The sequence below is a fragment of the Papio anubis genome, chromosome 14 (genome assembly GCF_008728515.1).
Source record: "Papio anubis isolate 15944 chromosome 14, Panubis1.0, whole genome shotgun sequence".
NCBI classification, from domain to species: Eukaryota; Metazoa; Chordata; class Mammalia; order Primates; family Cercopithecidae; genus Papio; species Papio anubis.
Genome location: NC_044989.1, coordinates 64,303,128 through 64,325,410, shown reverse-complemented (window position 1 = coordinate 64,325,410; position 22,283 = coordinate 64,303,128). Strand labels below are relative to the sequence as shown.

The 22,283-nt window shown below is 34.9% G+C and overlaps 1 protein-coding gene across 8 annotated transcripts in view; it reads left to right on the top strand.

Moving 5' to 3' along the window:
* VPS54 (VPS54 subunit of GARP complex) overlaps nucleotides 1-22,283 on the top strand; it is a 132,780-nt gene that overhangs the window by 91,560 nt on the left and 18,937 nt on the right. For 7 of the 8 annotated variants that reach the window (XM_003908723.4, XM_003908722.4, XM_031655233.1 and 4 more), the window contains 8 exons: nucleotides 4,046-4,175; nucleotides 4,755-4,936; nucleotides 5,405-5,517; nucleotides 8,483-8,546; nucleotides 11,449-11,554; nucleotides 12,419-12,506; nucleotides 13,070-13,191; nucleotides 13,305-13,385. In XM_003908723.4, the coding sequence (XP_003908772.1) occupies nucleotides 4,046-4,175; nucleotides 4,755-4,936; nucleotides 5,405-5,517; nucleotides 8,483-8,546; nucleotides 11,449-11,554; nucleotides 12,419-12,506; nucleotides 13,070-13,191; nucleotides 13,305-13,385 (886 nt within the window). Of the gene's footprint in view, nucleotides 1-4,045; nucleotides 4,176-4,754; nucleotides 4,937-5,404; nucleotides 5,518-8,482; nucleotides 8,547-11,448; nucleotides 11,555-11,805; nucleotides 11,907-12,418; nucleotides 12,507-13,069; nucleotides 13,192-13,304; nucleotides 13,386-22,283 lie in introns of all 8 variants that reach the window. The other variant, XR_002516676.1, reaches the window with a different exon arrangement.

Here is a 22,283-nt window from a genome sequence, read left to right as displayed (position 1 = left end):
ATTACCAGTCTTTTTTACATGTTAGCCGTTTTGTTGGGTATGTCGCAAGTGTAGTCATTTTATTTCCCTGATGATTGATAGGAGAGCACCTTTTCATACATTCATTGGCGGCTGGGATATCCTCTTCTATGAAGTGCCTATTCAAGGCCTTTACCCATTTTTCTGTTGGTTTGTATTGATTTATGAAGGTTCTTTATGTTATGTCAGCACAAATCTTTTGCCAGTTGTCCATATTGCAGATATCTTCTCCCACTTTCTGTATTGACTTTTCACTCTTACTGGGTTTTATGGTGAACAGAAGTTGTTAATATAATTCTATGATTCATTACTTTCCTTTATGATTTATGCTTCTTTGTGTCCTATTTAAGAAATCTTTCCCTACTTTAAAGACTTGAAGATATTTTTTGGTTACTGTCTAGAAACTTTGTTACTGTCTTTTTCACATTAAGACCTACAGTCCATCTAGAATTGATTTTTATGTTTAGTATGAGGGTTAAGATTTTTTTCCCATATGGATATGTTTTTGACCTTGCACCATTTATTGAAAAGGCTGTCTTTCCTACTGCTCTATAATGTCACTCTTGCCGTAAATCAAATATTCAGATAGGTATATCTGTTTCTGCACTCTATTTCATTCATTTTTCTGTCTTTACACCAGTACCATTAAGTAAAATTGTCATAGTTACTGTAGTTACTATAGCTTTTGTTTTCTTAAATAATTTGTTTGTAGAGATTGGGTCTTACTATGTTGCCCAGGCTGGTCACTCCTGGCCTCAAGTGATCCTCCTGTGTCAACCTCCCAGAGTGCTAGGCATGAATCACATACCCAGCAACTGTAGATTTTTAATCCATATTAATATCTGGGAGAGTAATTTCTTCTACTTTTTCTTCTTTAGGATTGCCTCAACTCTTCTTGGTCTTTTACAAATCCATATACATTTTAGATTTGTTAGTTCTCTGTTACCTTCACATATATTTGTTTATATTTTTTTCTTTCTTTTTAAAAACAAGCACAATCCAGAATTCGCACTTACTACTTCCACTCACATCCTAGTGGCCAGCATAATTATGTGACTATGTCTAGCTATAAGGGAAGCTTGAGAAATAAGTCTTTAGCTTGTGGACTATTTGCCCAGCTAGAGCTGTCATTGTGGCAAAAGAGAGAACAGATACTGAAAGATAATTAGCTTTCTGCCCCACACCATTTGAGGTCCTTTTAAACTGGATGCAGTCTCTCAGTTTTTATTCTTCCCCTCCCACCTCCACTGTGGCTCACTTTATACATTGAACCTTCTCTGGCTTTCCCCAATCACATCCTCCTACAACATGAAGCATAGGTTCTGCAGATGGTTCTTTCTGGGAACTACCCAATGTAGTAAATGTCTGGGAACTACCCAACCCAAAGGGGCACTGAATTGAGTATATTTATATGTGTGAGTCTAGCTAGTTCTTTCATACAAGGGCTCTGACTATTCCTGTAGCAAGTGTTTTTGCAGTATATAATTGAATCACTGATATAGAACATGCAAAAATACATCTGACGTTTTAACTTTGTTAGTGGTAGATTTTCCCTATTTTCTTACTTCAAAATAACCTGCAATTTTGTAAGTTTATTGCAATGCAAATATGGGCACAAAATAGGAAATACTTTTCTAGGCAGGAAATAGGAAAAGAAAAACAATGGAAAAAATTAGAGTTGCAGAGCATAATGTCCTCAAGTTTCATCCATGTTGTAACATATATCAAAATTTCCTTCCCCTTTAAGGTTGAATAATATTCCGTTCACATGTATGTGATACATACATACAAGATGTATATGTGTATATCACATTTTGTTTATCTCTTCATCCATTGGTTGACACTTGGGTTGCTTCCATGTCCTAGCTATTTTGAATAGTGCTGTTATGAACTTGAGTGTACATATAAATCCTAGAGATCTTACTTTCAGTTATTTCGGATGTATACCCAGAAGTAGAATTGCAGGATTATGTTTGAGTTTGTTTGCTTTTTACCTATTGATGTGAAAGTTAGAGATCTAACTGAAGTTAAAAAATAACAAATCTTTTTTTTTTTCTTTTTTTTTTCCTCGCTCCTTCGCCCAGGCTGGAGTGCAGTGGCGAGATCTCGGCTCACTGCAAGCTCCGCCCCCAGGGTTCATGCCATTCTCCTGCCTCAGCCTCCCAAGTAGCTGCGACTGCAGGCGCCCACCTTGCCCAGCTTATTTTTTTGTATTTTTAGTATAGATGGGATTTCACCATGTGTTAGCTAGGATGGTCTCAGTCTCCCAAAGTGCTGGGATTACAGGTGTGAGCCACTGTGCCCGGGCCCCAAAAAATCTTTTTAAAAGCAGAATTACAATGAATGAAATGATTTTTAAAAACTAACTTTGTGGCTTTTTGGATTAATTCACTCTATTTTTTTTTTTAAGGACTTGAGTTGTTTTTATTTGCTATTTCCTGTTTATATTTTTGTGAATTGGTAGCATATTGTCAAGAGTTTCAAATTCATTTATCATTCTGTTACATGGGGGAAATTGTAAGTAATCTTTCAGGAATTAAAAATTTACTTCAAAGTAAAGTTGACTTTGAAATTTAAGCAAGAATTTTGCAGGTATTCTGTTTTGAAATACTGCTAGACTGTTTATGTAGAAATAAATGTCAGAGCAGAGGAAGCTTACTCGATTAGAAGTAGACTGATTCTGGGTTTTAGTTCTATCTCTAGGTCACTTCAACTTTCTAAGATTCAGTGTTCTCCTCCATAGGTAGTTATTTATCTACCTACCTCAGAGTGTGAGAACCAAACAAGATAATGTTTCTGAGAGTCCTTTAAGAATATTAATTCCTCTGTTATTTTGAAGCATTAGTAAACAAATTTGGTGATACTATGATTTTGAAGGATAGCAGGTAATAACCTTCTTTAATACCATAACCAATTAGAATGGTAGTTTACCTCAAAGCAATATACACCAGTCTCTTTGTAGTATCTTTGAAAAGTATTTTAATTCAACTGAAAGAGAGAAAAATGATGTTAAGGTACTTAACTTGGCTCATGGTAATACTAAACTGAACTGATGGCATGGAATCATTGGTCTTTATATATGCCCCTGGGGGAAAATGTTTAAAAACAGAAAGTTTTACATTTCCCCTCAAAATTGAAAAAAAGTACATTATGTCTTACAAATACTCCTCTTTGAGTTTACGTTCCTTGAAAGCAGCAACCTGTTATATTCCGTCTAGTGCCTAGCACTTAAGCACAGTAGATGCTTAGTAAATATTAGTTCAGTTGAACTGAATATTTATACTCATTCATAATTATAAGTAAAAAGAGAGTCTGTTTGTCATGAAATAACATTCCTTCCCTCTTTTGCTGCCACTGTATCATCCTAAGTGCCTATGCACAACTGTCCTCTGACATAGCTACTACCTTGTACCTAATCTAAAAATTTAATTTTGCTATGGTTTCTGCAGACTTTCCAATCGAAATCTGAACTAAGTGTTAAAAATACTATAGTGGAGAATGAAAATTCTTATTTAAGGTTATGATAAAATACATTTGTGGTTGGGCACAGTGGCTCACACTTGTAAGCCTAGCACTTTGGGAGGCCGAGGATTGCTTGAGGCCAGGGATATTTGAGACCACCCTGGGCATTGTAGCAATACTCTGTCTCTACAAAAAAATTTCGAAAAAGATTAGCCAGGTGTGGTAGTGCACACCTGTAGTCCTAGCTACTTGGGAGGCTGAGGTAGGGGGTTCGCTTGAGACTAGGAGTTTGAGGTTTCAGTAAGCTCTGAATGTGCCACTGCACTCCAGCCTGGGTGACAGAGCAAGACCATGTCTCAAAACAAACAATAGCTAGATATAGTTGTATTATCTGAGCATGTTTAAGTAATATTTCACTGTAAAAACTGTAAGATATTTGGTACATCATAGAAATTTTCTTCAAATGTGAATTTTTAGCTTTTTCATCCTTTTTATTGATAGGTCACCTATGGAGAATACTATGTTTACAACTTTCCTGGACTAAATCTTATTTTATCATTTTCAGGGTTAGTGAAGATATGAAATTAACTGACTCAGAGCTAGGAAAGCTGGCAAATAATATCCAGGAATTATTATATAGTGCCTCAGATATATGCCATGATCGAGCTGTCAAATTTCTCATGTCAAGAGCAAAGGTAGTTATTTTCATAAAGCTTTATATATTTTATATTTTATACATAACAATTTTGAAGATCTGGAATTATGTCTTTGCTTCCTGTGTTCCCCATAATGTATATTATATTTTTAACATTTAATGTAATGTAATGACCTAGTCAGTGTTACCACTGATGTGGTCTGCTAGGGAGATGTTGAGATATAAAATAATCTAAGTAAAAGAAATAGGAATTATTAAAGCAGTATTTTCAGATAAATGATTAAATGACTTATTTTGAAATATATGTTAATAACTAATTTGAAATTAATGTTGTTTTACATATATATGTATATGTATATATGTATACCTAAATATATGTAGTTACACAAGTTTATAATAAAACTCCAACATTGTGAAAATTTTATAGTATGATCTAAATTCATTTGAACTACTATATTAGTTATAAAGGAATCAGAATCAAATTTGGACCTCTTAAGCATTTCATGCTCAATTTCTGGGTCTAAAGTATTGGGAAATATTATTAAAATAAAAATATATTGTTAAACCTTAGTCAATTTGGTGTTACACTAACTCTCATGATTTTTGTATTAAAATTTAGGATGGTTTTCTTGAGAAGCTAAATTCCATGGAATTCATAACACTTTCTAGATTAATGGAAACATTCATTTTAGACACCGAACAGATCTGTGGAAGAAAAAGCATGTCGTTACTTGGAGCACTTCAGAGCCAAGCTAATAAGTTTGTAAATAGGTTTCATGAAGAGAGAAAAACCAAGCTCAGGTATCATCACCATGTCTGTTCTGTTCTTTGTTTTTTTTCATTTTTCTTTGTGAAACACAGTTATATTTAAAAGAGTAAACTTAATTGGCCAGTGAAAATGCCTGATAAAGGTTTTTTTAATTAAAGGCAGATTGTGGAATTAAAATCACATTTCTTGGCTTTTCAAAGCTGAGTTAGAATGCTTACTTCTATTAAAATACTTATCAGGAAGATCCTCAGTAAGTTGACTTTTTTTGCCACTCAAAGTTAAGTAAATTGTTTCATCATTCTTTTTGTTTAGGCTGAGATATAAAAAGAGAACTATTTTCTAAGTATTGGTCCTGCTTATGAATGATTCCAGTTTATTAAAGTGTTCAGCACTTTTTAAGTCTTACGTTCTCATTCAGCTCTTCTTCCTTTTCTTTTAAACCAAGGAAGATGGTATTGAAATGTTAAAGTTTACCTTCTTTTCTCTTTACTGTGGACTAGCCTCCTCTTAGACAATGAGCGCTGGAAGCAAGCAGATGTTCCTGCAGAATTTCAGGATCTTGTTGATTCTATATCAGATGGGAAGATTGCTTTACCTGAAAAAAAATCAGGAAGTATGTGTATTCCTTCACACATTCTCTTTCAATTTTATATTGTTTATTCATTTTGTATTAATGCTTAATATTTCTTTAATTGACAGTGCCTATTTCAAAGCTAGAACCAATATTTCCAGCTTAGTAAATACTTGACAGGAAATCTGTGGTAATTTATAATAATGATTTCAAATATTTATTGTGTGTTATAACCATATGCCAGACACTGGACCATGTTCTTTACATGCATTACTCCAGTTCATTCTCACAACGATCTGTGATACAGGTACTATTGTTACTTTATGTAACAGTGAGGAACCTTGAGGCTCAGAAGGGTTAAGGAATTTTTATACAAATGATGAGTTGGGATTTGAAACCAGCTTTATGTAATTTCATAGCTATGTTCTTAGCTACTATACCATATTGTTTGCATACATATATTGAGTAAGCACTAGTTAGCTTCTACTTTGTGTCCTATATTGAGACAGAGTTGAGACAGAGATAACAGCTGTAATTCTGCTTTAAAGAGGCTAAGTCTAATGAACAAAACCAAAAAACATATAAGCAATCCTAAGTAATGTAGTTACACGATAGCGAAAGTCCAAACGTAAAGAAAGAAAACCATGAAGGGGACAAAAAAGGAAGAACCACAGAGGTAGGGAGAAATCTAGAACATAGAAGTAAAATGATGAGAGAGTTGTCACTGGTATCGAATACCAGTTGAGTTTTCATGTGGAAGAGATGGCTGGGAAATACTTTTGTACACTAGTTCAGGTGGAGTCATCGTGTGATAATAATGTAAATTTATTTACAATAATCCTATAAGATTTACAATTATGAAATTATTGAGTATTTCTAATAGAGGAGGTAGTTGCACTATTTCAAATTTTATGCATTTAATCTAAGTTTTACATTTCTACACAGAAATATTTTTAAATTGTATACTTCACAGTCGCACAAAATGCAACTAGACTACAAGAGAAAGACTTGAGTAAAATACAAACAGTAACCATTAGTTTGATACATAGATCATTTGCAATCTCAGTAATTCAGTGGAGTGATAGTCAAATTGCAGTTCAGTGCTTAGTAACTGGAAAAGTGAGGAAGGGTAGACAAGTATAGACTACTTTTTCAACAGATTTGGTTGTGAAGGAAAAGTGAGTGATGAAATAGTAGCTAAAGAAGTTAGAGAGGGAGGGTGATTTATGGGGCAAGGTGCATGGAGTCGAATCCAGAGTTTAAGAGAAAGGCTACTACTTCTGCCCCTGTGACAAGGGGAGGAGGGTTAAGGACAAGTATAAAACAGATTAGTTGATATAGGGCAGAGAGAGGAATTGAAGAAATTAGGTAAATTTTTGTCATATGACAGTTTTTAATAGGTAATAGCGTTGGGTGGTAGAGTTTTCTAACTGTATGATACTGGCACAACTAAAGCATTCAACTAGCAAGAGCTGATGGAAAAATAAAACACTCTGACCATTCTAAATCACTAGTTTAAAATTGTAAGACTTATCTCTCATCTAGTCTTTCAATCTATATTTAATTGACTTCTCTCTATGTGAGGTGGTGTGCTAGATGACTAGGATATATTTTCTGTCCCTGAACAGCTCATGGTCTTTTGATTCCACTGTTAAGCAAACAGAGTGATTTCTGAATTAAAATCGTAAATGTGGAATAATTGAATTAATCGTGTATTTTGTTTGAAACATGAACTATTTATTTTCACTTCTTTGGAGTATATTGATGGTAGGACGTTTCTCTTACATACCTTTCTTCTCAGTCTTTTTTTTCCTCTCTGAATAGCATAGATGTATGCTATTAGAAGTCCATTAACATTTTACTAGTTCTTTTCAAGTTAAGGATCCTGGATTATTATCTATTTATCCATGGTATATTAATTGGGTTACTAGCCACTCAGCTAGGCATTGGAGAAATGAAGGTTAATGGATAGCAGCTAATATTATTTGAGTATTTACTTATACTGTTTTGTTCTAAGTATTTTACAGGTGTTATCTCATTTACAGGTCCGTGAGCTAGACATTATTAGTATTCCTATTTTACAAATTTAGAAACTAAGGCATAAAGAGGTTAAGCAAGTTGCCTAAGTTTACATAGCTAGGTAGAGCTGGGATTCCAGTCCGGGCAGACTGACTTTAGGGCCATTTCTCTTTTCTACTATGCTATGCCACTTCTCTGTAATATAGAGAAGTGATGAAGACACAGTCCTTACCCTCAAAAAATATACATCTGACATATGTAGTAAATTGTGATTGGAATATATATAGCTCTCAAATATTCAAATGTATATACAAATCCCATAGGGCCTTGAAGCTTAGGGAAGCATAATGAGTTGCCTATGGTGATCTAATCAATTTGGCTTATCCAGGATACAATCAAGTCCACTGTTCTTTTCACCTCAATATGCTGAATTTTGTTTAAAGAAATATCACATGCTGAAAATAACTTCTGGGTTGAAGTATTAAAAATTAAATACGTATCTTTCCATCAAATTTAGAAATTAACTTGTATTCAATAATGATAATAGTAAAGACAACCAATTTAAATGCTAGTTCTGCCTTTCCAAACCTAGTAACTTTTAAAAAAACTATTTGCTGATCATTTACCTTGTGCCAGTCCTAAGGGATAGGCAATTCATAATAATTATTTCTACCATTAACAACAACCCTGAACGATACTGTTGTCCACATTTAATAGATTCAGGTAGTGATACTCAAAAGAGGTTAAATAATTGCCCTGAAGTCATGTATCCAGTAATTGGTAGTACTGGTACTCAAATCCAAATCTCTCCAACTTCCAGTATACTTTATTTACTATGTGTCAGATAGTTTCCCAGGAAGTAGATGTTTATTTTCAGAAATGAGATAGTTTTAGGCCTTAAACAGGAACTATCTTCTTCAGCTTTTTCTCCATTATTTTGTTTCATCTGGTACTCTTGTCTCTCTTGTTTATTTGCTCTACTCTCTAGCCACAGAAGAAAGGAAACCAGCTGAAGTTCTTATTGTTGAGGGACAACAGTATGCAGTTGTTGGGTGAGTGACACATTTTTCTTTAGTTGTTGAGTCAACTATTTAAAACACAAGTCTTCTAGTTCTCCCTTGAAGTGAATTGGAAATTTTGGATTCACAATTTTAACAGTGTTAAATTTCAATTAACAATTTTAAATCCGGCCGGGCGCGGTGGCTCAAGCCTGTAATCCCAGCACTTTGGGAGGCCGAGACGGGCGGATCACGAGGTCAGGAGATCGAGACCATCCTGGCTAACACGGTGAAACCCCGTCTCTACTAAAAAATACAAAAAACTAGCCGGGCGAGGTGGCGGGCGCCTGTAGTCCCAGATACTCGGGAGGCTGAGGCAGGAGAATGGCATAAACCCGGGAGGCGGAGCTTGCAGTGAGCTGAGATCCGGCCACTGTACTCCAGCCTGGGCGAAGGGAAAGACCGCCTCTTCAAAAAAAAAAAAAAAAAAACAATTTTAAATCCTACGAAGAACTTAAAGGAAACTTTATGGATTTCTTTATCTTCTCTATTCTGTAGCATACATTATTAAGGACTACACTGGCTTGACACAAAAGGCTTGATTTTTCTCATATAACAAGAAATCTAGACAACCCAAGAGTAATTGTAGTGGATCCCTGATATTATTACTATCCCAGGCTCTTTCTATCTTTTCTTCCATTGCTTTCTTAGAGTGTACCATAGCATAGTAGTTTAAGTTGTGGACTCTGGAATCCACACAATGTGGAAAATAGTACTATATACAGAATTATTGTGAAAATTAAGTAATTCGTGTAAAGCATTTAGCACAGGTCTAGCACCTAGTAAGTTGATAGTTGTTGATAGTTATTTTCATTGGCATCATTTGATTCACTAGATCTTTTACCAATAAAAGTATCTCAAATTCAAGTTAACTAAGAAGCATACAAATTCCATCATTTTTTGTTGAGTACTATGTCTTTTATTAAATTGGTAATTAAAGTATATCTTAATATTCTTTAACAGTACTTCACAGCTTAAGTGTTTTCATATATATGTGATCTCATTTGATCTTTACAACTACATTGTAAAATAAAGATATTGGGGATTATTATTTCCTTTCTACACTATGAGAAGAAGCTTAGAAGATTAAGTGGTTCAGGTGACCCAAATGGAGTCAGAATTAGAATCTAGGTCTAACTCCCAGTATCTACACCAACATTCTTTTTCACTTTTCTTCTTTAGTTCTTGTCACTGTGTAAGCGTTTTTTGAAATGGCCACCCCCTCCAGGAAGAATGTAATTCTATATCCCTCAATTATGGCACTTACCATAGTATAATTGAATTATTTATTTATGTATATGTTTTCTAATTTGGCTCTGAATTCCTCAGAGATGGAGATCAGGTCTTACCATTTTTATTTTTCTTGGCACGATAATAAGCACTCAAAAAGTATTTATAGAATTAATCCTGTCTCTGAATCTGTATTCAGATACCTGAAGTCCACACATTCTAAACTAAAGCCTCCATTCATTTCTCTTCTAGAGTCCTTCCCTATTTCTGGTAGAGAAAACTTTCTTCAGTCCTTCTGTAATCCCATCCCTTCAATCTAATTATGATTTCCCTCCTTAACTACTGGTTATCTGGTTGCTCTTCACTTGCTTGATGGAAATGGTCCCCTCTGGCCATCTTGCTTTTGGTTTTTTAGGCAAAGAGTCGGTTGACAAAAAACTGAAATCCCTGGCTAAAGGAGAACTATTATAATATCTGAGAGACAATTACAAAAGATAAGCAAGGGACTCATGCTCAGTGAGGCAGACTCTACGAGAAATAAGCATAGAGACCAGTATGCATATATGGTCTGACAAGCTGTAATAAAGGCTAGACACCATCTTTCTTGAATCATTAGTTCCTGATATCCTTCAGGCTTTTATAAATCCTTATTTTACATAGATCTCATTTCTGAGCATCTTATAGAACTTAGATATCCTATGATGAATGGCTTTCACCTTAATTTCAATCTTATTTAACCTCCCAGTAGTGTGTCTTTTCAATGTGTGATTTGTCCTAATATGGAAGTGATAACTTTAACTTTATCATCTTTGGAGAACTTCTTTTTTTTTTTTTTGAGACGGAGCTTCGCTCTTGTTGCCCAGGCTGGAGTGCCATGGCGTGATCTCAGCTCACTGCAACCTCTGCCTCCCAGGTTCAAGTGATTTTCCTGCTTCAGCCTTCTGAGTAGCTGGGATTACAGATGTGCGGCACCACGCCAGGCTAATTTGGAATTTTTAATAGAGAGGGGTTTCTCATTGTCAGGCTGGTCTCGAACTCCCGACCTCCAGTGATCCGTCCACCTCGGCCTCCCAAAGTGCTGGGATTACAGGTGTGAGCCACCGCACCCGGCCAGAGAACCTTTTGTGACCCACCAATAAAATTCTTAGGAGATATGTTTTCCTTAGAAGCATTATAGTTTTTTTTTTTGTTCTCACTAAGAAAATCTGGATTCGGTTTTCTTTATCAATTCATTAGTTATGATGGGGGACCTACTATGTTGGTAATCAGAAACACTGAATAGGCTTTTTGTCAATGTTTCTGAATTGGCTAAGGGTTGCAATACCTGTCTTATTGAAGCGACTCCCTTAATAAGAATGCCATACAGAGAGTGTTATGCCTGTTGTGCAGAATTTAAGGAGCCACTCATTCTCAGTGTTGTGCAAGCTGATCCTGCAATTGCACAGAGTAAGTGCCTCTTTAAATTTTGCATTCTAGACACCTCTCTTGTCTTGTGTTAGTCAAGAACCTGCCGTACTACTAGGTAAAATACATACTTTAACAGTTACCAAGATCATTATATTCTCAGAGATCCTTTGTGCCATTAAGTAATTTGATTTTTATATGCCAAATCTTTTTTATTTTTCTTGTTTTGATTTCCTATTGGGCCATTTTTCTTTTCTTGTAGAACCGTATTGCTGTTAATAAGAATTATCCTTGAATATTGCCAGTGTGTGGATAACATCCCATCTGTTACTACTGACATGCTTACTCGTCTGTCAGATTTATTGAAGGTGTGTATGACTTCATTATGGAAAAATTGTTTGAAGAATTAATACATTAGGGTGTGACTACTCTTTTAACTCAAAGACATTTCAAGGTCAAGTTATCTTTAAGACGTTAGTTTTTTAACATTTGATTGTGGTTGAATCACAACATGTTGTTGGAAACAGGCTGCTTGCTTCCTTCTTACTCCAGTTAGTGATCCTCATTCACCCATAGAGTTGTTAATGACATTGGAGACAGGAGATGATTTGTTTGTTAGGTGCTGAATATGACTGAGGCCACTTAGGTCAAAAAACCTGGACTGGCTTCAAATGTGCATGGAAGGAATTCACTGAACTTTACAAAATTCACCTCACTAAGGTTAGAGATTTTTCTTGCATCATTCTTTCAGAACCATTGATATAAAATGAAAATGTGATGATTTTATTCAGCCATTTCATATTGAAATATTTTAAACTACCAGTACAGAGGAAAGGCTTTATTATTTTTTTCAAGCCTCTAATCTATTAATTCTGTTCTGACTTGAGTTGTCATGTTTTAGCGGAGAAAGATTTTTATAACTTTTGAAAATAGAACTTCCCAACAAGAATGACTGAAACCGAATTTGTTTTGTAACTGCAAATTGAAGATTAATTTCTGCGAACTGATTTTTAGAATTTTTCAACTGTTTCTTATGAGTAAATATTATCATTTAGAATCTCCCCTTCTCATTTCTTTTTCATTAAATAAATAGATACTAATTGCTTCTACTAGATAATTCATTTGGCCATTGAATGAGAGGAAAGGAGGATGTATTTTTATAACAGCACATTGCCAGGATATAAAGAATAGTTTTTAATAAATTTGGGGTTTTTTTCTCCTTCTTTTGTTAGTACTTCAATTCAAGAAGTTGCCAGTTAGTTCTTGGAGCTGGTGCACTGCAAGTTGTTGGACTAAAAACGATAACTACAAAAAATTTGGGTATGGATTCTTGCATTTAATTCATTTGCTGAAGTGTTGACAGTGATGTCACTGTACTCATCATGTTTTTTTATACCTGATGTTTTCATGGCTGTAACCAAAGTGGCATTACTCTAAAAATAAATGCTACTTACTCTTTTATGTATACTCATCACTGAAAACACTAACCGTGGGGAAAAGGTTACGATGCATTTCCCCTCCAAGTGTAAGTTACTTGGAAGTTACACCACTCTGTTACACCACTCTAGAAAATATTAAGATGTAATGTGTATAAAGTATTTGGGGGTGAAAGGTATCTGAATGTCAGAAGAGAATCAGTTGTCTTGTTATTGTGATATTGATAATACAACTTGAGTCCTTTGTGAAAGCAGCATGTTCGTTACATTATTCAGTATCAAATTATTAAAATGAAATATGTTGCCTTCTGCCATAGTGCTCTTCATTTATGAAATAAACTGGATCTTTATAAGTAATGTTTTTTATTTGATTTGATTTGTAATTAAAATCAACTAATGTCTTTTTTAAAAATCTCTCCATTATATATCCACTTCCTGGACCTTCAGCTCTTTCTTCACGATGTTTGCAGTTAATTGTGCACTACATTCCTGTGATCCGGGCTCATTTTGAAGCTCGACTACCACCTAAGCAATATAGCATGCTTAGGCATTTTGATCATATCACTAAGGTACTTTTTCATATATTTTTTATTGGAGTTTCATAAGTTTAGATCCTTAATTGTTAAGTATTTTTTAAATGTGTCCCAGGGACTTAAAAATACAATATCATTTCTCATTGCAGGACTACCATGATCACATAGCTGAAATATCAGCTAAGCTTGTAGCGATAATGGATAGCTTATTTGACAAGCTGTTATCTAAGGTAATGATTTATAGAAATTATTAGACTTTGTTCAAAGGCATTATGATTATCTATTTTATAAGGAGTACTTTATAAATTAAGATGTGAAAAAATAATCTAAACTTTAATAGGATATTTACCAATTAGTAGAATTTTAAATTTTTTTTCAGGAAAATGTGACAATGTGCTGTGGCCAAGACCACCCATAGTGGTCTAACCTGCAGTTATCTAACAAATTATTCAGGGTTTAGAAAACAACTCAACAAAATTTTCAGATTTCCAAAACAGTTGATATTCTTATTCTAAGGGGCTGGCGAGAGTAGGAGAGATGATTCTAAGGATGGTAGAAACCCTAAGCAGAAGTATTTTTATGTTAATTCATTTCAATATTCATTTCTTGTTTGTTTTTCATTCCCAATATGTCATTAAATGAAGCAGTGTTCCCCAAAGAATTCGCAATTATACTGGGAGAGTATCTTCAGAAAAATGTCATTTAGTCAGCCCCAGTCACTCTTGATCTGTCTTTCACTCTTTCCTTTCCCTAAGTTTTTCAATTCATGTCTTAGGGGGAAAGCTAAAATTTCATTACTTGAAAGTCTGAAAGTTTACTCACTGTATACTTTCTGTTCAAGATCATATTTGGAGTAACCTTAATAGCAAGGAACTTTGATTTGCTTTTTATCCTACTTGCATCCTTCAGATTCCGAAATGACAGAACAGCAGGTACATAAGAATCAAAAAGGCAAGATAAAGTGGTGCCCGTTCACTCACACAAGACTACGCAAACACATACTCTATTAGCCTTCGGAAGAATTATATCACAAGTCATCTAAAAATCCCCACTGTTCAATCATGAGAGAATAAGAGTAAAATACATAAATAACATCTTATTAATAATAATATTATGAAAGTGACTTTTACTTCCCAGATTCCTTGAAAGGGTCTCTGACTCCCAGGAATCCCCAGACTACACTACACCTCTGGTGTAGTTGATAATACAGATGTTTTATGCTTCACTTTTAAGAAGCTTAAGGAATTCGTCGTTATGTACAAACATACCTATACTATGTTATGCCTATTACATTAGTTTCTAGTCGTGAAGGGAAAAAAATTGCTGTTTAGAGATGCTTTATTTTCTTCATGGGTGCTAAGTACAAGCTACATTCAAAAGCAATTCTACCAGTTTCCTTTTTGATATATAGCATTCTTCTGTGTACCAAAAGTCAGTAACATACTGTGTCAGTTCTCAAGAAGCTTACCATCTAACAAGGTAGAAGACTGTAAACAGCTAGCAGTGGAAAATAAAACATATGTTAAATAGTGGAACTAGGCTGGGAATAGTGGAACTAGGCTTGAGTCCAGGAGTTCTAGCCTGTAGTGAGCTGTGATCATCCCACTGCACTCCAGTCTAGGTGACAGAGCAAGACCCTGTCTCTAAAACAAACAAAAAAATTAGTGGAACTATTAATAGGCTGTGGAATGTAATGAAGAAAAACCAAAAATATGCTAGTACTCTTAAAACTCTGACTTTAGTCTGTCACTTTGGTCATCCACAGAGTTTTTGAATAAGAATTGTCACAGCGACTAGACTTTTTCCTCTGGCAACTTAGTCTTTTTTCTGTAAAGAAAAGAGAATTGTTTAATGAACTTCCCATGTATGCATCACCTATATTTGTTATTAACAATTTGCCTTTTTTGAGAAAATATTTTATAATAAATTCAGGCATTATGGTATTTTGTCCCTAAATACCTAAGTATGCATTTTTAAAAACTAAGAACATTTTTACATAACCACACTATTATCACACCTAACAAAATTGACAATTCCTCAAAATCATCTAATATTTATTTTCCTATTTGAAACTTATTAATTGTCCCAAAAATGTCTTTTTATAATAATTTGTTTGGACAAAGGCTTCTGCACGGTTCACTGATCGCATTTGGTGGTTATGTCTCTTAAGTCTCTTAAGTCATTTAAAAATGTATATATCATTGACCTGTTGAAGAATATGGACAGGCTTTTATAACATAATGTTCTCTCTAGTATATTCTCCATTGATGATTTTTCCTATTACTCTGGCATATTACATTCTTCCTGTGTTAACAAGTCTCTCTTTGCCAGTCTGTGTTCTGTTTGCTTTAGTATGTTGCTCAGGAGTTTGACCCTGTTTTTAATTAATATCAAAATAGCAGACAGTGTTTGGTTTGGGTTTGCCTTTCAGTTTTTAACCTTTCATGTTCATATCTGAAAATATAATTTTAGGGAAGAAGGATGACACAGTAACATATGGGTTGATTCTAAGAAGCTAATAAGTGGCCATGCATGGTGGCTCAAGCCTGTAATCCCAACACTTTGGGAGACTGAGGCACGTGGATCACCTGAGGTCAGAAGTTCGAGACCAGCTTGGCCAGTATGGTGAAACCCTGTCTCTACCAAAAATACAAAAAAAATTAGCCAGGCGTGGTGGTGGGCACCTGTAATCCCAGCTACTCGGGAGGCTGAGGCAGGAGAGTTGCTTGAACCCGGGAGCGGAGGTTGCAGTGGGCCGAGATGGCACCATTGCACTCCAGCCTGGGCAACAAGAGCGAAACTCTTGTCTCAAAAAAAAAAAAAAAGCGGCCAGCGTGGTCACTCACGCCTGTAATCCCAGCACTTTGGGAGGCCAAGGTGGGTGGATCATGAGGTCAGGAGTTCAAGACCAGCCTGGTCAAGATGGTGAAACCCCGTCTCTACTAAAAATACAAAAATTAGCCGGGCATGGTAGCAGGTGCTTGTAGTCCCAGCTACTCGGAGGCTATGGCAGAGAATTGCTTGAACCCGCGAGGTGGAGTTTGCAGTGAGCCAAGATCGCGCCACTGCACTCCAGCCTGAGTGACAGAGCAAGACTCTGTCTCAAAAAAAAAAAAAAAAAAAAGAAAGAAAGAAAGCAGCTAATAAGTAAGGGTACCATTGCCTGGGTAGAATGAAACAATATCTAACTATACTAAAAGGTAGACTAATGTTCCAACCACCATTCATTTATTCATTCTGTAAGTTATGTATTAATATAAACTGTTTTGTTCAGTATCAGGGATACACAAGGGTGAATAAACCTTTGACCTTGTCCTCCAATAGCAAAATATTTAGTTGGGGAAGTAGATCAATAACTATGACAGGATGTAGGATATATGTAAAGTGTTATAAATAAGGGACTAATTTAGTGCTGGAGCTTTTAAGGCTTTGAAAGAGATGGTTGTCAGCTGGTGAAGAAGATCTGGGAAAGCTTTATCGATGAGGCATGCATATAAATTTTGCTTTTAAGGATAGATAAGATGAAGGCAGATGAAGTTGAGGTAAAGAGATCTCTGAGGTAACAGCATAAGCAAACATGTTGATAGAAATCTTAAGGCAATTCATTATCAGAGTTTTGGAGTCAGGTAGACCTAAATTCAAATGTCTTGTCTGTCACATACTAGCTGTTGAAGGACCTTGGGCAAATTATTAATCTCCTTAAGCCTCTGTTTCTGTCTCTAAATGAGGATAACAGCGGAGCCTACTTCATAAGGTTGTATTAATGAGATAATATATGTGGACTGCTTTCCTTTTATCATGTATCTGACTATAGCAAGTTCTAGTAAATATTGACTGCTAATGCTTTTGCTGTTATTGTTATTAATAATAAAGGTAATAGTTCTATTTGGCTAATGCATCAGAGTGGGCACACATGAGTGGGAGATATGGTGGAAAGATAGTAGAGAGCTGTGACTACCAGTAGAAAACTAAGCAATTTATATCAGGTCTATTGAGGTATAATTTACACTCAGTAAAATTCACCTTCTCTAAGTGTATGGTTTAATTAGCAAACACAGATAGTAGAACTGCAAGTTATAGAACGTCATTGGTAAACATTCTCTTGGGCACTTTTGTAGTCAGTTCACCCCCCATACTCGGCCTCTGAAAGCTACTGCTCAGATGTTTATCCATGTAGTTTTGCCTTTTCCAGAATATCCTCTAAGTAGAATTATACAGAACGTAGTCTACTATCCCACACTTCATTTAACATAATGTTTTTGGAGTTCATGGATGTTACAGCATGTGTCAGTGGTTTGTTCTGTTTTATTGTAGAGTAGTATTCGTTGTATGGATTCACTACTATTTGTTTATCCATTCACCAATTGATAGACATCTGAGTTTTCTCCAGTTTTTGGCTGTTATGAAGAAAGCTATTATAAGCATACATGTGTAGGCTTTGTGTAGGTATGTGTTTACATTTCTTTAGTATAAATACTTTGGACTAAGATGGGCAATTGTGGATTATGGAAATATAAAACTTTATGGTAACTTTATAAGAAACTACAAAATTTTTCTAAAATTTTCTGAAGCGCATCATACTGCCTTTTTACTTGCCATGTAGAAGAGTTCCAGGTGCTCTTCACCATCACTTTATTTTTTAATGTTAGTCCTCTTGTAGGTGTGTATGGAGTGATATCTCATTGTGGTTTTAAGTTGCATAATGACAGATATGTTAAGCATCTTTTCATGTGCTTGTTTTCCATTCATATCTTTTCTTTGGTAAAGTGTTGGTTCAGATTTCTTGCTCGTTTAAAAATATTAGGTTGTTCATCTTCTTATAAGAGTTCCTTACATATCTTGGATACAAGTTCTTTATCGGGTATGTGGTTTCTAAGTGTTTTCTCCCAGTTTGTGGCTTGTCTTTTCGTTACATTAACAGTGTTTTAGAGCAATTTTTGATTTTGATGAAATTCAATTTATTTATTTTTATTGTTCATGCTGCTTGTGTCCTATCCTGAGAAATCTTTTTTTGTTGTTGTTGTTTTTTTTTTTTTTTGAGACAGAGTTTCGCTCTTGTTGCCCAGGCTGGAGTGCAATGGCACGATCTCAGCGCACCACAACCTCCGCCTCCTGGGTTCAAGCGATTCTCCTGCCTCAGCCTCCTGAGTAACTGGGATTACAGGCATGCACCACCACACCCAGCTAATTTTATGTTTTTAGTAGAGACGAGGTTTCTCCATGTTGGTCAGGCTGGTCTCGAACTCCTGACCTCAGGTGATCTGCCTGCCTTGGCCTCCCAAAGTGCTGGGATTACAGGCGTGAGCCACTGCGCCCAGCCAAGAAATCTTTGTATAACGCAAGTTACAAAGATATTCTCCAAATTTTTTTCTAGAATGTTATTGTTTTAGGTTTTATATTTAAGTCTATGATTCATTTCTAGTTGATATTTATATATAATGCAAAGTATAAATCAGTGTTCGTTTTTCATAGTTCCAGCCCCTTTTGTTAAAAAGACTATCATTTCTCCATTGGCACCTTTGTTAAAAATCAACTGTTTTCATTTGGTTTTGTTTTGAGATTATATTCCATTCCAGTACCACACTGTCTTAGCTACTCCAGCATTATTGTAAATCTTGAAATAAGATAATGTGAGCTCACTAATATTGTTCTTTTTCAAAATTATTTTGGCTATTCTAGGTCCTTAGCTTTTCCCTATAAATTTTAAATCAGCTTATCAAATACTACCAAAAAGGCCGCTCAGATTTTGATTGAAATTGCATTGAACATATAGATCACTTGGGGTAGAATTGACATTATTGAGTCTTCTGATCCACAAACAGGGTATATCCAGTTTTGTACCACAGCCAGATTGCACCTGCTAGCCAGAACCTATGTTGTGTATCTCTTCCCAATACTACATTCAGTAACAGCACACTGGTAACTTTGCCCATGGTGTGAATATTTACACCACAGAAATGAACAAATACTACAAACCAGTGCTTTTCCCCCAGCCAGCCCATTAAATGTTTACCACACACCACTGGGCCTATCTCTTTACTCCTTACATCTTTAATGTCTTTGAGCAAAATTTTGTAGTTTTTGGTAAACAGATAATGCACACATTTTATTAGATTTACCCCTAAGTATTTCTTGATTTTTGGTGCTATTGTAAATGGTATTTTTTTAAAGATTTACATTTCCAATTATTCAATGCTAGTATATTAAAACACCTTGAATTTTTCTGTATTAACTTTATGTCCTGCATCCTTGCTAAACTCACATATTAGTTATAATGCCAATTTTGTAGATTCTTTGGGATTTTTCTACATACACAGTCATGTTGTCTACAAATAGAATCTTGCATCTTTTTGAATCTGTATGCCTTTTATATCTTTTCCTTGCTTTATGGCATTGGCTAGGACTTTCAGCACAACGTTGAATAAAATGGGTGAAAGCAGATATGTTTGGTTTCTCCAGTCTTGGGACAAAATGTTCAGTCTTTAACCATTAAGTATGATGTTAGCTGTAGTTTTTTTTTAGAGGCCTTTATCAGATTAAGGAAGATTCTTTCTGTTCAAGTTTGCTGAGAGGTTTGTAGATGATCAGATGTTGAATTTTGTCAAATACTTTTTGTGCATCTGTTGAGATGATCATATATGGTCTGCCTTTCTTAGTCTGAAGAAATTAATTTCTTAATTTCTAAATATTTTAGGATTGCCTTTAGGATTGCCAAGGTGAATTACCTTAATTGATTTTTTACTGTTGAGCCAACCTTGCATTCATGGGATAAACCTACTTAAGAATTTTTTTGTGTAGCAGGGGGTATTATGAAGGATATTAGTCTATAGGGTTCTTTGTTTTGTTTTGAAGTGCCTATTTGATTTAGGTATCAGAGTAATACTGGACTCATAAAATGAGTTAGAAAATATTCTTCTTCCTGTGTTTCCTGGAAGAAGAATTTGTGGGGAATTGGTATTATTTTTCCCCCAAGTTTTAGGTTAGAATTTATCAGTAAAGCCATTTGGTCTTTGTTCTTGCTTTATAGGCAGATTTTTAATAAGTTCATTAAAAAAAATACATATAGTTCTATGTGGGTGATCTACTTGAGTACACTTTGGAAGTTTGTTTCTTTGAATGGATTTATCCATTTCATCTATTATTAACTTGTAAGCATTAACTTGTATATAATATTCCTTTATTCTTTTAATGTCAGTGAGGATATTTGTTATCTGCTCTTTCTTGGTATTGGTAATGGTGTTAATTTATAAAGTCTTCCTCACCTCCCCCTTTCTGGCTAGAAGTTTATCACATGTTTTGATCTTTTACTTTTAGTAAAAGTAAATATTTCCTGCTTTTTATTTTCCTACTCTCCAGTCTGTATTATTTATTTTCTATTTTCTTTTAACCTTGCTTTGGATTTAATTTGCTGTTTTCTAATTTCTCAAGGTAGAAGCCCAGATTTTTGATTTGAGACCTTTCTTTCCTTTTTTGAATATAAGCATTTGATGCTCTGTATTTTTCTTTGTGTACTGCTTTTGCTGTGTCCTGTAAATTTTGATACTCTGTGCTTTTGTTTTTATTTGATTCAAAATATTTTCTAGTTCTTGTGATTCTTCTTTGGCCTTGGGTTATTTGGAAGTCTGTTACTTAATTTCTAAATATTTTAGGCTTTTCCAGCAATCTTTGTTTTGATCTCAAGTCTGATTCTCTTTTGGTCTGCAAACAAACTTTGTATGACTCCAGTTATTTTATGTCTAAGATTTCTTTTGTGGCCCAGAATGTGGCCGAAGAATATCTTGGCTAATGATCCACATGCAAATGAAAAGAATGTGTATTTTGCTGTTGTTGGGTAGAGTGTCCTGTGTCTATCAACTAGGTGGTGTTGGCTGATAGTGTTATTTAGGTCTTTTCTGTCCTTACTGATTTTCTGTCTACTTGTTATATCAATTACTGAGAGATAAGCACTGAAGTTTTTTACTATAATTGTAAATTTGTCTGTTTTTGTGTTCAGATCTTTGCAAGTTTTTGTTATATGTATCTTGAAGTTTTATTGCTGCATACATGCACATTTAGGATTACTGTGTTTTCTTAATATTTGTTATGTGATGTCTTTTTTTTTTTTTTTTTTTTTTTTTTCTGAGACAGAGGCTTGCTCTGTTGCCTGGGCTGGAGTGCAGTGGTGCAATCTCGGCTCACTGCAACCTCTGCCTCCCAGGGTCAAGTGATTCTCCTGCCTCAGCCTCCCGAGTAGCTGGGATTACAGGTGCCCACCACCATACCTAGCTAATTTTTGTATTTTTAGTAGAGATAGGGTTTCACCATGTTGGCCAGGCTGGTCTTGAACTCCTGACCTCAAGTGATCTGCCCACCTCTGTCTTCCAAAGTGCTAGGATTACAGGCATGAGCCACTGCGTCCAGCCTGTGATATCCTTTTTATGGCTGGTTATATTCCTTTTTTTGAAGTGCACATTATCTAATACGAATGTAACCATTCCAGTTTTTTTGAATAGTGTTTTTATAATGTTTCTCTTACTATCCTTTTGTTTTTAACATATCTGTGCCTTAATATTTAAAGTTAGTTTCTTATACCCAGAATGAAGCTGGATCTTGCTTTTTTGCCTTAGTCTGACAATTGCTGTCTTTTATTGACCTATTAAACCATTTAAATTTTTTTATATAGTTAGATTTAAATCTGTCATCTTGCTAGTTGTCTTGTTTGTTCCTTTTGTTTTTTGACTGATTTTCCCCTCTTTTTTCAGATTAAATGTTTTTTATAGTTTCATTTTGTTTAATCTTTAAAGTTGGTGTACTAGCTATATTTCTGTTTGTTTCTAGTGGCTGCTCTAGGGATTATAACATACATCTTTAAGTTTACCTTTAAATAATATGATGACATTACTTCCCTGATTGTATAAGAACTTTACGACAGGATACCTATTTTCTCTCTCTCCTACTGTGTGCTGTTGTTGTCATACATTTTACTTCTATGTATTTTATAAAACCCATGATACCTTGCCACTGTTTTTGCTTTAGATTATCAGTTATCTTTTAAAGTGATACAAATGACGAAAACAATGCCTTTTACATTTATCCTCATTTTTATGAAAAAATGAGGGTGAATTTTTGGAGCTCTTCATTACTTTGCT